Here is a 13,199-nt window from a genome sequence, read left to right on the forward strand (position 1 = left end):
GAGGCGTGACCCGTCGCTAACTTTCTTAAATTTCTGCTAAATTATAATGCAATGTATTAAAAATGTCAACACGATCACCTTGAAATGTGGACACGATAATATTATAATTTATTGAGATGTGCATGTATGTAGTACACTGACAATTGGGCTCGGGCTTATCATGTTTAAGAGGTGGGCCGATAAATCGAGAGGCCTTCAAATGCTATAACTGTGAACGTGACACAAAAAGGGATTTTATAAATTAATCTGAAGCCCCTCAATTTTGAAATCTGTGAATTTGAAATTCTTTAATTGGTGGTAAAACTAAAGTTGTGCAATAATATTCAAAAGTCATAAGTTTGACATTAATTAGTTCATCAAAAAATTGTATTGTTGGAATGTTATTCATCGATGAAATTTAAATTAAATTCGATTGTTGGAATGGTATTGAAACTCTAAACTCAATTAAAATCAAATTAACTTATAAAATTGTATGCTCTTTCCTTTGTTATTCGATTTGGAATTGCTAACTAGATTTGTGATTCATCTTAAATAACCGGAGCCAAATTTAATAAATAGAAATAGAGATTAGGGCTTACACAGAAATTAGTGAAGGTTGGGAGAAAAAAGTTGGCTTTTTCAAGATGGGTGATGCTAAACAGCCATAATGTGGGGCAACCATACAGGAATAAATTAGTAAATTTTGTATGTCAATTAATAGATAAAATATTAATTATAGTAAGTGGATAAGTTGAAATTACTTATATAGCCTTTTCTTTATTTTCTATTTTAGAACTCCCTCCATTTTAGTTTGTCAAAGAGAGAGAGCGCGTATTTAACTTTTGAACTCAAACCAACATTAATTACTACCCAATTTAATTGCAAAACATTGAAAATTGAATCAAAATAGACAACGCCTTTATCTTGATTCGCATAAAGGAAATTGAGTCTTACAATTTAATTTAGGTACTAAATTTAGGATCTTAATTATTATCAAGAATTTAAAAAAAAATGATTAAATTTAACAGTTTGATTGATACTTATATTCAATTGAATCATCCGAGATTTCAATTGTTCTTATATTAAACTGAATCATAATTGAACAGTTTAATTGAATTTTAATTAGATCCAAACGAGTATTTATGCTTTCAGTTAATCTTATATTCATTTGAACAATTTAATTTGATTTAACAATCCAGTCAAACTTGTATTCATTTTAAATTCAATTGATTTTAGATCCAATCGAATGATTGGGAATATTTTGATAGTTGATTCAGTTTAACTACTCAAATGAATATTGGTTTCAACAGTAATAATTAAATTTAATTTTAAATTTAATTAAATAAATAAGTTGATTAGTTACTAGATTCAGTTTGACAATTAAGTTGAATTTTATATCTATTAAATAATTCGGTTATATCTATATTCATTTTATATTCAAATTATCATAGATCCAACCGAAGGATTCTGATATTTAATTTGAATTGAACTATTTATTGAATATTGGACTCAATTAAACAACGAGTGTAATTAAATTCAATATAACTATAATTTAATTGAACAATTAAGTTGAATTTAGATTCAATTTAACAATTCAATTTAGTTTAGATTATTCTTAGTTCAATTAATCTGAAATCCACTTAAAATATTGAGATATAATGGTTATGATTTAACTCATATACATTCAAATGGATATAATATTCATTTGAGCCTTGAGTTTACTTTTAAATTTAGTACTATAAATAACATTCAAAATCTAAGTTGGAAATTATGATTAATTAAACAATTCAATTTAACACTGTTCAAATGTTATCTAAGAAATACAATGACATGTCAATTAAACAATTCAACTTAACCACGCGCAAGTTACTAGTAATAACAATTACATCTTAATAATCTATCTAATTTATGATATTAGACTTAAGCACATTAAAAAGTTATTCAAACAAACATCATTAGGATTTGTTATTACTTATTAGGAACGAACCCCTCTTAATTTGCATACCATTAAGAATTTAAGATATTATTCGATTAACTATCTCTAATCTTATTTTCAGTTTTGACTCAACAAATTTAATACTGTAAAGTAAAATATAACATTTCAGTTTATAATTTAATACTTCATCCGTCTAAAGATAATTAAGTCGTTTTTTTTCATTTGTTTAAAATGATGTTAAAGTGAAGATACAGTAAAGTAGGTGAGAGAATAATACGTAGATGAATATTATCTACGTTATTTTCTTTCTTACTTTACCATTTCTTCACTTTAACTATTTATTTAGTAGTAGTATTTTTTCAAATCGAGAGCAAAAAAGAAACGACTGAACTATATTGGAACGAAATGAGTAATATATTTTAATTTAGAAGCTTTAACTGCTCTAAAAGTTAAATTAATATAATATTATATAAATTTTAAAAAAACTTAGATTCATTTATATTTTATCATAATATAGTTCAGAATATATACATTTAATAGCTTAGAATTTAAAATTACTAGGTATTATGTCATACACGAATTTTTCGAACAAATATGAAATCATTACAAGAACTCTTCGAATATAATATATACGTCATTTCTATCCCAATAAAGTTTAAAAATATTAAAATGTATCCTGCTCAACATTTAATTGCTATATTTGATGTGCAACTCAATTCTTACAAGAGGCGCGAACTCTATAACAAGAAAATAAATGAGAGGGAAAAGATGAAAGTATATTAAAATTAGAGGGAAGAAAAGTTAGAGGCGGCAATTTGCTCAAAATAATAGCTAAGGGTATAAAAGTAAACTGAAATTGGCAGTGAACCGGATAGTGGAAATAAACCGGTTTTTCTCTATTAACCTAATTTATGGACAGCCATAATATGGCCACATAGCTTTTCCCTTTCAAGATTAACCGAACCCTCTTCGTTTATTTAATTCAAGATTACACAAAAATCATAAAAAGTGGTCCTAAATCTCGTGTATCAATGAGTATTTGGGAGTAAAAAAATGAAATCTTTATAGAATTTAAAGCCTAGACGATGGATAAGGGACGGAAGATGAGTTACCTCAAAGTAATAAAAAATTGCATGCCCTTTTATACGCTTTGAAACCGGTGAAAAATCCCAAATTTCGATAGCTATTTTGGGTATTCAAAACATATGTTTGGAATTTACAAAACCAACAACGATTGTAAATCTGACATGCCAATCTTTGCCCCCCATTAATTTGATCACGCCCTCTTTCAAACTTTATAACGAGCTCATTTTTCATCATTTAATTCAAAGCATGCTTGAATATGTTTTTATGTATTTTATTTGATAATTCCTAGGGCGACTAATTCCCTTAATTTTATTAATATAAAAGAGTATTAGTACATTTTATTTAAAACTACTAAACTAATGATTTTACTAAATACTCAAATAAAGATAATCATAGAGAGATGATAATTTTCTACTCCAATAAACATATGGTAATCGTAAAATATATTGTATAGGTGAATTTAATATTTTACTAAATCACTAATAAATGGATCAATTTATATTTGAATCAAGGTTATGGCAAGGATTAGAATAGCACAACTCTTTTCTCTTTTTTACTATACATATATCTTTGTATGTGTGAGCCTACTTTGCAGCCGCCAATGAGGATTGACCATTTTTCCAAACTACGAAAAATATATTATAAAAGAAAATCTATATTCACATTTTTACGAAACCGAAAAAATGTAATGCCCTTTTTGGTAGAGTAAGGCTTCTAATCGTGTCACTCTCCCTCTGATACGAGCATTATTTAGTTAGTTAAATTAGAGATTTGCGTATCTTTTCCACTTCACCAATAGAACCATCGTCCTCTTTATCTTCTAACAATGTCTCCTCCCTTTCACCAATCTTCTCATCATATACCCCAACGAGCACTTGCGGTGGCTCACTGTCGTTCTTGACAATCCATTTGTTCTTGAGGCACTCGTTGTTTTGAACATCAAGAGGAGCGCCATCATTGTGAACATCGGTAATGTCATGGGGAACATCATCACCGAATACTATCGTGGGAGTATTATCAGTTTTCTCTTCGGCTAAATTCTCATCTTGAATGTTCTCCTCAAACTCCTCCCCATCATCCGCATAACCGAGAATACGTTGTTTACACACATGTCCCATCACCCATTTCTCGGGACAGTGCCAGCAGAGACCCAACCTGGACTGTTCTGACTTCTCCGCTGGGAGACTCGTATTAGCGGCAGGCGTGGCTGCTCCGGAGTTTGACTGGTCACACGTGCGGGCTGACTGTACAGGTCCAGCATTGGCTTTTCGGTGGAGTAGCGGGGCTGGTGGGAGGCGGGCTGGACTCGCACTCTCACCTCCTCCAGAGGGCGAGGTCGGTCCCAGCACGTCTCCGAGCGTCGGGGACGGTCAACGGTCAGGTAGCCGCGGTCCTGCTGTTGCGCCGGTGGGTCCCAGCACGTTGGGCGGTGCCGCAGCGTTGCGGTTGTCGGGTAGCGATCAAACCCTAATTGGGTCTAATGATCTCCGCGATCAGATAGGTGGCCACCCCTCTCGATGTAGCCACCGCGGTGTCGGGGCCAAGCGTCTTGCGCCCGATCGCGGTACCCGATGGGCTGGTATCTCGGCCGTGGGCCAAGATCGGGTGGATCCAAGTGGTGTGAGACGTAGGGTGATTCTGGATCAGGCCACGACGGCGGACGGAGTACTTCCACCGGCTGCTCGGAGGGTCCCAACTGGTTACACGGCGAAGTTGGGCCGGCTGGTAGGGACGGAACGGCTGTGTGGCCTGAGGGAAGTCGTATTGACGACGGTGATAGCCGGCGTAGTCGTATGACATGTTGACGGACTGAGGCGTGGCTGTGGTGGTTGATGATCGTTTGACTTCGACGCGGCACGCGGGAATCCTTCCCGTCGGGCGTTGCAGAAGTAGTGTTGTCCTGCAGCTAGAGCTCGGCGGACAGGCGGGACTCGACAACCAAAGCAGTTGCTGTGCGCGGAATGTTTTCCGTCGGGCAGCGGTGTAGCTTCGGTTCGAGATGGTGGGAGGGTCAGCTCTCAATGTAGCTTCGGAATGTTTGCAATATTTTGAACATCTTTCCCTAAAATGTATTTTAATTTTTAAAATACTCCTACTTTTTGTGATATTGAGAAAATGTTCCGGAATTGAAAATTTGGTGATAGCCGAACTCTACTTATCCACCAATTAGTTATAGAATCACTGACAATTTTTGTGAACTAAGGTAAAAATCCTTTATGTGATAAAATAAAATAAAACTAAATTTGGTGAATAGTACTAGTATACCATTGCATTAGAGTTTGAGTTCCCTATCTAGCACACATTAGATAGTGTTGGGTAGTTGGATTTTCATGACCGAAATCCATCTTGTCTCGCGTTGATAATTTGTTGATTTTGACTCCTCTATAAATGAGTGGATAACATTTCCCTCTTATAATGTCTTTTAAAAAATGAGTTAAATCACTCATTTTTAACATGGTACCAAAGCATGTCAAAATTAATTATGTGTTTCTTTGTTGCAAGTATAGAAGTCCGATGATCATTCCGACTCGCACATTGCAAAAATGTATTGAAACTCATTCTTGTCTCATATCAAGTAATCTTAATAAGCCTTACCCTGGCCTTTCAAAAGAGTTGTAACACTTACATTATCGAATTGGATGTTATCACGCATGACCATACAAATAATGGAAATGTGAGATCACACATAATGGGATTAAATACATTCGATTAATTAATATGAAAGCATGGATGTCCGAGAAAACAAACTCATTTCTACACCACCACTACCTATAATATAATCTCACATACTATTCTCCTATTTTCCATGTCGGAATACACGAACACATTTTTTTAATACTATAGTACTCTACACAACAATTATGTAGATTGTAGCCCTCCCTAGCTACTAGTACTAGCCCACAAGCCGAAAAGCGAATCGAAGCAAATAAGAAGAGCTCAAAAAAGCTCTCTTTCTCAAAACACGCACCACCCACAATATCAACTTTCAAATTATCTCTCTCTTGTCAAAGCAAACAGGATAAAAACAAAGTTTAGGGAGGCAAATATAATTACTCCCACCCCCACCCCCACCCCTCTCTGCTGCTTTGGGGACTGCAAGTGCAACCTTGCTTTCTTTGCTTCCTTTGCTACTCTCAAAGCTGCAATTCTCTACCTCCAAAAACATTATACTATTCCTAATTCCCCCTTCTCTCTCTCTACAAAACCAAACCAAACCACACCAAACACGTTCACAAACATATGCTCTTCCCCTCTACATTCCTCTAATAATAGTATCTCCAAAAAAAAAGAATGATAACCGGAGCAGACTTCTACCACGTGATGACGGCGGTGGTGCCGCTGTACGTCGCCATGATCCTAGCCTACGGGTCCGTGAAATGGTGGAAGATCTTCACCCCGGACCAGTGCTCCGGCATCAACCGTTTCGTAGCCCTGTTCGCCGTCCCCCTCCTCTCCTTCCACTTCATCGCCAGCAACGACCCTTACACCATGAACCTCCGCTTCATCGCCGCCGACACCCTCCAAAAACTCATCGTCCTGGCCCTCCTCGCCGTCTGGGCCAACGTCACCAAGCGCGGCTGCCTCGAGTGGACCATCACCCTCTTCTCCCTCTCCACCCTCCCCAACACCCTCGTCATGGGCATCCCTTTGCTGAAAGGAATGTACGGCGACTTCTCCGGCTCCCTCATGGTCCAGATCGTCGTCCTCCAATGCATCATCTGGTATACCCTCATGCTCTTCATGTTCGAGTACCGCGGCGCCAAGCTCCTCATCTCCGAGCAGTTCCCCCACACCGCCGCCTCCATCGTCTCCATCCACGTCGACTCCGACGTCATGTCCCTCGACGGCCGCCACCCGCTAGAGACGGACGCTGAAGTCAAGGAAGACGGCAAGCTCCACGTCACCGTCAGAAAATCCAACGCCTCCAGATCGGACATCTTCTCCAGACGATCCATGGGATTCTCCTCCAACACCCCCCGCCCCTCCAATCTCACCAACGCCGAGATCTACTCACTCCAATCCTCCCGAAACCCAACCCCGAGAGGCTCCAGCTTCAACCACACCGATTTCTACTCCATGATGGGCCACCGCAACTCCAACTTCGGCGCCGGTGAGGCGTTACCATCGCGTGGCCCCACCCCTCGCCCCTCCAATTTCGACGAGGAGACTGCTAATAATAATGTTAATAACAACAATAGCAAGCCTAGGTTCCACCACGGAGCTGCTGCGGCGCATTATCCGGCGCCGAATCCCGGGATCGTTTCGCCCAAGGCGGCCGGGAAGAAGCAGAGGAGTGAGGAGGGAGGGAAGGATCTGCATATGTTTGTGTGGAGCTCCAGCGCTTCTCCGGTGTCGGATGTTTTCGGCGGCCATGATTATAATTCGTTGGATCAGAATGGGAAAGATCATGTTAGGGTCACTGTTTCTCCGACAAAAGGTGAGAATTAATTATTTTTTAGTTTTTTTTTTAATTTGAAAAAATTTGAATGTTGGTTGATTATATAGTGGAGAGGGAGAATGAAGAGGATTATGTGGAGAGAGATGATTTCAGCTTTGGGAAGGAGAGAGAGAATGGGGAAGAGAAAGTGGGAGAGAACAAATTGAAAGTGATGCCTCCAACAAGTGTGATGACAAGGCTCATCTTGATCATGGTTTGGAGGAAACTCATTAGAAATCCCAACACTTACTCTAGCTTGATTGGCTTAACATGGTCTCTAGTTTCATTCAGGTAATACTCCTACTACTAATTTTATTTTATTTTATTTTTGTTTTATTTCTAATTAAATCTTTACCCTTTATAGGTGGAATGTGGAGATGCCTGCAATTATAGCCAAGTCCATATCCATACTGTCAGATGCAGGCCTTGGAATGGCCATGTTCAGTCTAGGTGATTGCTTCTCTCTTTAATTAATTGCATTTATTATTAATCAAAACTAGTAATTAGCAATGTAATGAAAGTAATCATATGAAACTGTGGAAAGAGAAAAGCAAGAAAGCATGCTGAAAAGGCAAAGGTAGGCAAGAGTGTGGGTGGGTGGGCATGGCATGGCATGGCATGATGATGATGACATGTCTGCCTCTTTAATTGTGGCATGCCAATAAATAAAGTAACTTAATTAGGAGGTGTTAAGTTAAATTAAATAAAAAGAGAAATTAATTGAAGTGTGGGGGTTACGGTGCAGGTCTGTTCATGGCATTGCAGCCGAGGATCATAGCATGTGGGAATTCGGTGGCGACCTTTGCAATGGCTGTGAGATTCCTTACAGGACCAGCTGTCATGGTTGCCGCTTCCATCGCCGTTGGCCTTCGCGGTGTTCTCTTGCGCGTCGCCATTGTCCAGGTCCTTTCTTTTTCTATGATATTAAAACATGTGTCGTCCATCAATGTGACTATTTGTAACGAAGAAGGGAGCATATGATAGTATTTAGGTAGGGGTGGGAAATTATACCGAAATACCGTAATACCGGACTTACCGTACCGGAAAAATACCGAAAATACCGATTTTTCGGTATACCGCAGTTTCCGGTACGGTATGATACCGTACCGCAGTGTTTCGGTACGGTAACGGTATCAATTTTTCTATACCGCGGTATACCGGTATACCACGGTATATCGAAACTTCGGTATATACCGAATCCACAGTATACCGGTATACCGATAGATTATTTTATATATATATATATATATATATATATATATATTAAATATGTTGTAATATATATATTACATTTATATATATATTATATTAAAAAAATTTAATACATCAATTAATACAATAAAATTAAACATTCAAATGATAATTTATTCAAACAAATTCAAAATTAACCTGAATTATTTTTTTATCAACTCATCCTATTAAATATAATAAACACAATAGCACATAATACCGAAAGAAGATTGGAAATACGATATCGGGAATATGTTTCAACAGAGCACATTTGAAAGAATTTGTATTAACTCACATTATTTAATATATGATTCTTTGTGTAATGTCATATTCCAAATATACAAAGTAATTAAAAATTTTGTTTTATTCTTCGTCATACTTCATAAAATGTCAATTAAAAATATGTGCAGCTGAAAATGAATCAAATCGTTTAATTAGTGTTTAATTCATTGTATGTTATCTTATTTTATATACTACTTAAATTGAAGGATGAATAAATAGGATACTGATCAGTCATTCTTAATTCTTAAAGAGAAATAAATGTCCAATTTAAATTACTAACTAGTGTCACGCCCCTGCGATGCACGGGTCATTTTAATTTCTTCATATTTATTTCATTTTGCGAAATAAAAGTTGTGAAATGATAAACAAAATAATATTCGACATCCTCTTACTTTGGATTATACTTTTTCAATCACATTAACCCTACATAGACACAAGAGTGTGTTTAAATGCTACATTTTCTTAAAAATGTCAATACGATCACATTACAATTTCAACACATATTTGTGTTGACATTTTAATACACTGTCTTGACATTTAAATATCAGACTTAAAATTAAAAAGCATTTTAAATCTGTGAAAATATGAATTAACCGTTGAGTTATAACTGTAGGAGCAAGTTTACATTGCAATAATTTAATATTGCACTGGTGAGACACTTTCTAGTCGAGATTCATTTTATTGCAATATAGCGACCCTATACACTAAAAACTCAAACCTTGAAACCTAAATCCTAAACCATTAACTTTAAAATATACTCATCATAACCAACAAATGAGCCAACTTTTGATATATGTTGAATTTTAGTATTTTCACATTAAAAAAATATTATTTGCTAGTATTTTAAAAATTTATTCAAATCAAAGGAAGACCGTGCCTTGTTAATATTTTTGAGAATTTGTATGCATGTTTATAATGATAGATTGAAATTAAAGTCTAGGGGGAAAAATTGAATCTTTATTTCATTACACTTGTAAATCTATTTGGAGATTTTATTTATAAGACCAATTATTACTACTATTGGTCTAAATAGCCAAAAATAATCAATAAGTACCTTCATTTTATCATTAACCACGATTATGGGATAAAATTCTGAATATATGTAATCAAAATAATCCATAAATATATATTAAAAGATACTTAAAGATCAACATCATCGGCAACAACAAATATAATATGATACTTGATAACATGCTAACCAAAATATAAAATTGAATATAGTGATGGACGAATTACCGATAGCAAAAAATAATGAACAATCGAGAAACCAATTAGTAAATGAACAAATCAAGAAACCAATTATTTTTCGGTATACCGTTACCGTTACCATACCGTTATTACGGTTTACCGTACCGTGTTTCGGTATACCGTTTTTTAACGGTATACCGAAACACGGTACGGTATACCGTAATAACGGTATGGTAACGGTATCAAAAAATATCATACCGAATTTCCGGTATACCGGAATTTCGGTATACCGAAAATTCGGTACGGTATCGGTATTGAATTTTGTCATACCGTACTTTCCGGTACGGTATGCGGTATGGCACGGTCGGTACGGTATACCGTACCGACCCACCCCTATATTTAGGTATCATGAGTAGTAGTAGTAAATAAGATTAATGGGGGAATTGGTGAGTGATTAATGAGAGGGAAGACAAATCTCAGACAATATTTTAAGCTTATTTAATTAACAGGTAGAGAATAATAATTTTTGTAATTTGGTGACAGTCCATGTATATTCTGAGATTTATGGTCCCCCATACTTAAAAAATCAAGTGAAGTGAACTCCTTTTTGAAGAATCTCACTAAAATACTCCAACACATGACAGACACACGTGAATCTATCTCTTTTAGGATTTTTTTTAATAAACAAAAGAAGAAAGCAGAAAATGGGATTATTATTTTATTAAATATATTCTTGAAATGGACGTTCAATAAGTTCAAATGCAACAGGACAATGTGACAGTGAAGGAAAATATATAGTAGTAATATGCTTGCTACATTTACAAAAAGTATTTAAAATAGTATTACAAAAAGTAATATATTTGTGTGTTATTTTTGGAATGCAGGCTGCTCTACCCCAAGGAATTGTCCCCTTTGTTTTTGCCAAGGAGTATAATGTACACCCTGACATTCTCAGCACGGGGTAACCATATCTCCATCCTTCAATATTACTATGTTTTTCACACATTTACATGCATAGGATTCTTAGGAAAATATTTTTCTTAATTCTATTCTAACACATAATTTCATTTAACATTCCATATAATTGAGTGGCATTTTGTGTATTGGAATTATATAGTAGTAGTAGTAGTAGTAGTAGTAGTAGTTACTAATTTGTGTGTGAATGTGGCAGGGTGATATTTGGGATGTTAATTGCGTTGCCAATAACATTGGTGTACTACATTTTGTTGGGGCTATGAAGTGGGAAGAAAGAGTAGTGTATTTAACATCAAGTATTTGGACATGGAGACATCTTTGTGAGGTAGCCACAAAAAGAGAGCGCCATGGATCCATTAGATTGATTTGTGTTTTTCCTAGTGAAAAAAGGTGTAAAGTTATGTCTGTAGCTGATCTTTCAGGAAAAAAAAGAAAGAAAAAAAAAGATGATGGTTTTAATTAATTAGTTTTTCTAATATATTATTCTCTCCGTTTTCTATTTCCATAATGACTGCTTAATTAAACGAACTACTCCTTAATAGATGTAAAATGAAAAAGAAAAGCAGTTTGGTGTTTTCTTCGGCTCATGACTTCAAAATTTTGGAGCATACTATAAATTATAATTACTCCGAAATATTTTGGTTGGTAGTATTAGTATTACAATTAAGAAATTTACAATTATTGGAAACAATATTCTTATAAGCATGAGATAATTTAATCATTCCTTCTATCGTGTTTAAGTTTAAATTAATTAATAATATACATAAACTATAGTAAATACTCCTATCATTAACTAATAAAAAAAGAGATATGACTCCTATCAACTATAGTGCAAGCAAACAATTTGAAGGATGAATAAGTGACATGGGGCCGCTCGAAGGGAAGCGCAATTGGCTCCGGATGGACAGAATTGCAAGAATAAATGGCACGGGCCTTGAAGGTCCTAATAAATTAATTTGAATCAACTTATAGAAGAAAAATAAAAGGCTATGAAATAATGCATACTGTTCATCAGATTTATTATTGCTGGAAAAGCTGCAGTGTCAATATTGCTAATGTAGGCAAAAGCACAAATTGTACTGGTTTCCGATTGCGTGAGATACATGGAATTGGAAGATATATACGTTTAGCTGAAATTAATTGAATGAATTAATTTCAATTCAAATAGTATATCAATCGTGTTAGTTATGCCGAATTCACTTGAACGTATCTCTACTAAATTTAATGCTATGAATTATTCAATTATCAGGAATTGGAAGAAGAGGACTAAAAGGGTCTATCGAGAAAATCATGAAAACTATATTCAAAACACTATCAGATAAAGTAGATTCCTGTTGATGATAGTTATTATGAATAAATCCATTAGTTCCAAAAATTCTCTGATAGATTGTTTCCAACATTATTTGTTGTCGCTGATGGTAACCAAAATTCTATTTTCTCTTTTAAATTTCTACATGATAAAAAGATGTATCTGACTTCTTTTATTTGTACATTTCAATCTTCTATATATATTTTCTTAGAATATCTTGAAAAGTTGGGAAGAACATGATTTAATTATAATTTAATGGGGCACACAAATTTGAAATTTAAATTGAAGAATGATTAAATAATTAATCCAAATCTAGAGTGATAAAATTATCTAATTAAAGGATTTGGGTGCACAATGATTCATCTATCACACATATCTAATAATGCATATAAAAAAATTATCAAATGAAATTATTTTACAATTGTATCAAATAACTTGTCATTTAAGCCAAAAGACTCCACTAGGTATTGTTGGTAATTGAAACATAAAATGAATGTAACAATATCCCACATTGATGTACACAAAGAGCTTAATCCACTATATAAGTCTCATGACTCATCCTCTTCTCACCAATTGATTTTAGAATGGAACCCACAGATTTCTATCATGTACTATATTTTAAAACCAAACTCATGATAGATGAGTCTTATGATAAAGGGATTAAAACCAATGCTTAGTGGCTTTCATCTCTGGCCTTCGTCTTTTTGCCTGCTTTCTTGCCTTCCATAAACCAAAAAATTAAAACTTATATTTTCCTCACTTGCCATGGAAAAATA

The 13,199-nt window shown here is 35.1% G+C and overlaps 1 protein-coding gene across 1 annotated transcript; it reads left to right on the forward strand.

Annotated features, from left to right (window-relative positions):
• The first annotated feature begins 5,966 nt into the window (after positions 1–5,966).
• On the forward strand, positions 5,967–11,592 carry LOC121747052 (probable auxin efflux carrier component 1c). The gene is made up of 6 exons (XM_042141034.1): positions 5,967–7,439; positions 7,508–7,730; positions 7,804–7,889; positions 8,185–8,342; positions 11,024–11,100; positions 11,311–11,592. The coding sequence occupies exons 1-6, from the start codon at positions 6,293–6,295 to the stop codon at positions 11,375–11,377; spliced, it is 1,758 nt and encodes a 585-aa protein (XP_041996968.1). The 5' UTR covers positions 5,967–6,292; the 3' UTR covers positions 11,378–11,592.
• Positions 11,593–13,199: the final 1,607 nt, after the last annotated feature.

This window comes from Salvia splendens, chromosome 9, assembly GCF_004379255.2.
Source record: "Salvia splendens isolate huo1 chromosome 9, SspV2, whole genome shotgun sequence".
Classification (NCBI taxonomy): Eukaryota; Viridiplantae; Streptophyta; class Magnoliopsida; order Lamiales; family Lamiaceae; genus Salvia; species Salvia splendens.

What these genes read in the sequence shown, in the direction of transcription:
- LOC121747052 (XM_042141034.1), top strand. Translation starts at nt 6,293, where the DNA reads ATGATAACCGGAGCAGACTTCTACCACGTGATGACGGCGGTGGTGCCG. An exon ending in CACTGTTTCTCCGACAAAAG is followed by an intron (nt 7,440 to 7,507) that starts GTGAGAATTAAT and finishes TTGATTATATAG; the next exon opens with TGGAGAGGGAGAATGAAGAG. An exon ending in AATGGCCATGTTCAGTCTAG is followed by an intron (nt 7,890 to 8,184) that starts GTGATTGCTTCT and finishes GTTACGGTGCAG; the next exon opens with GTCTGTTCATGGCATTGCAG.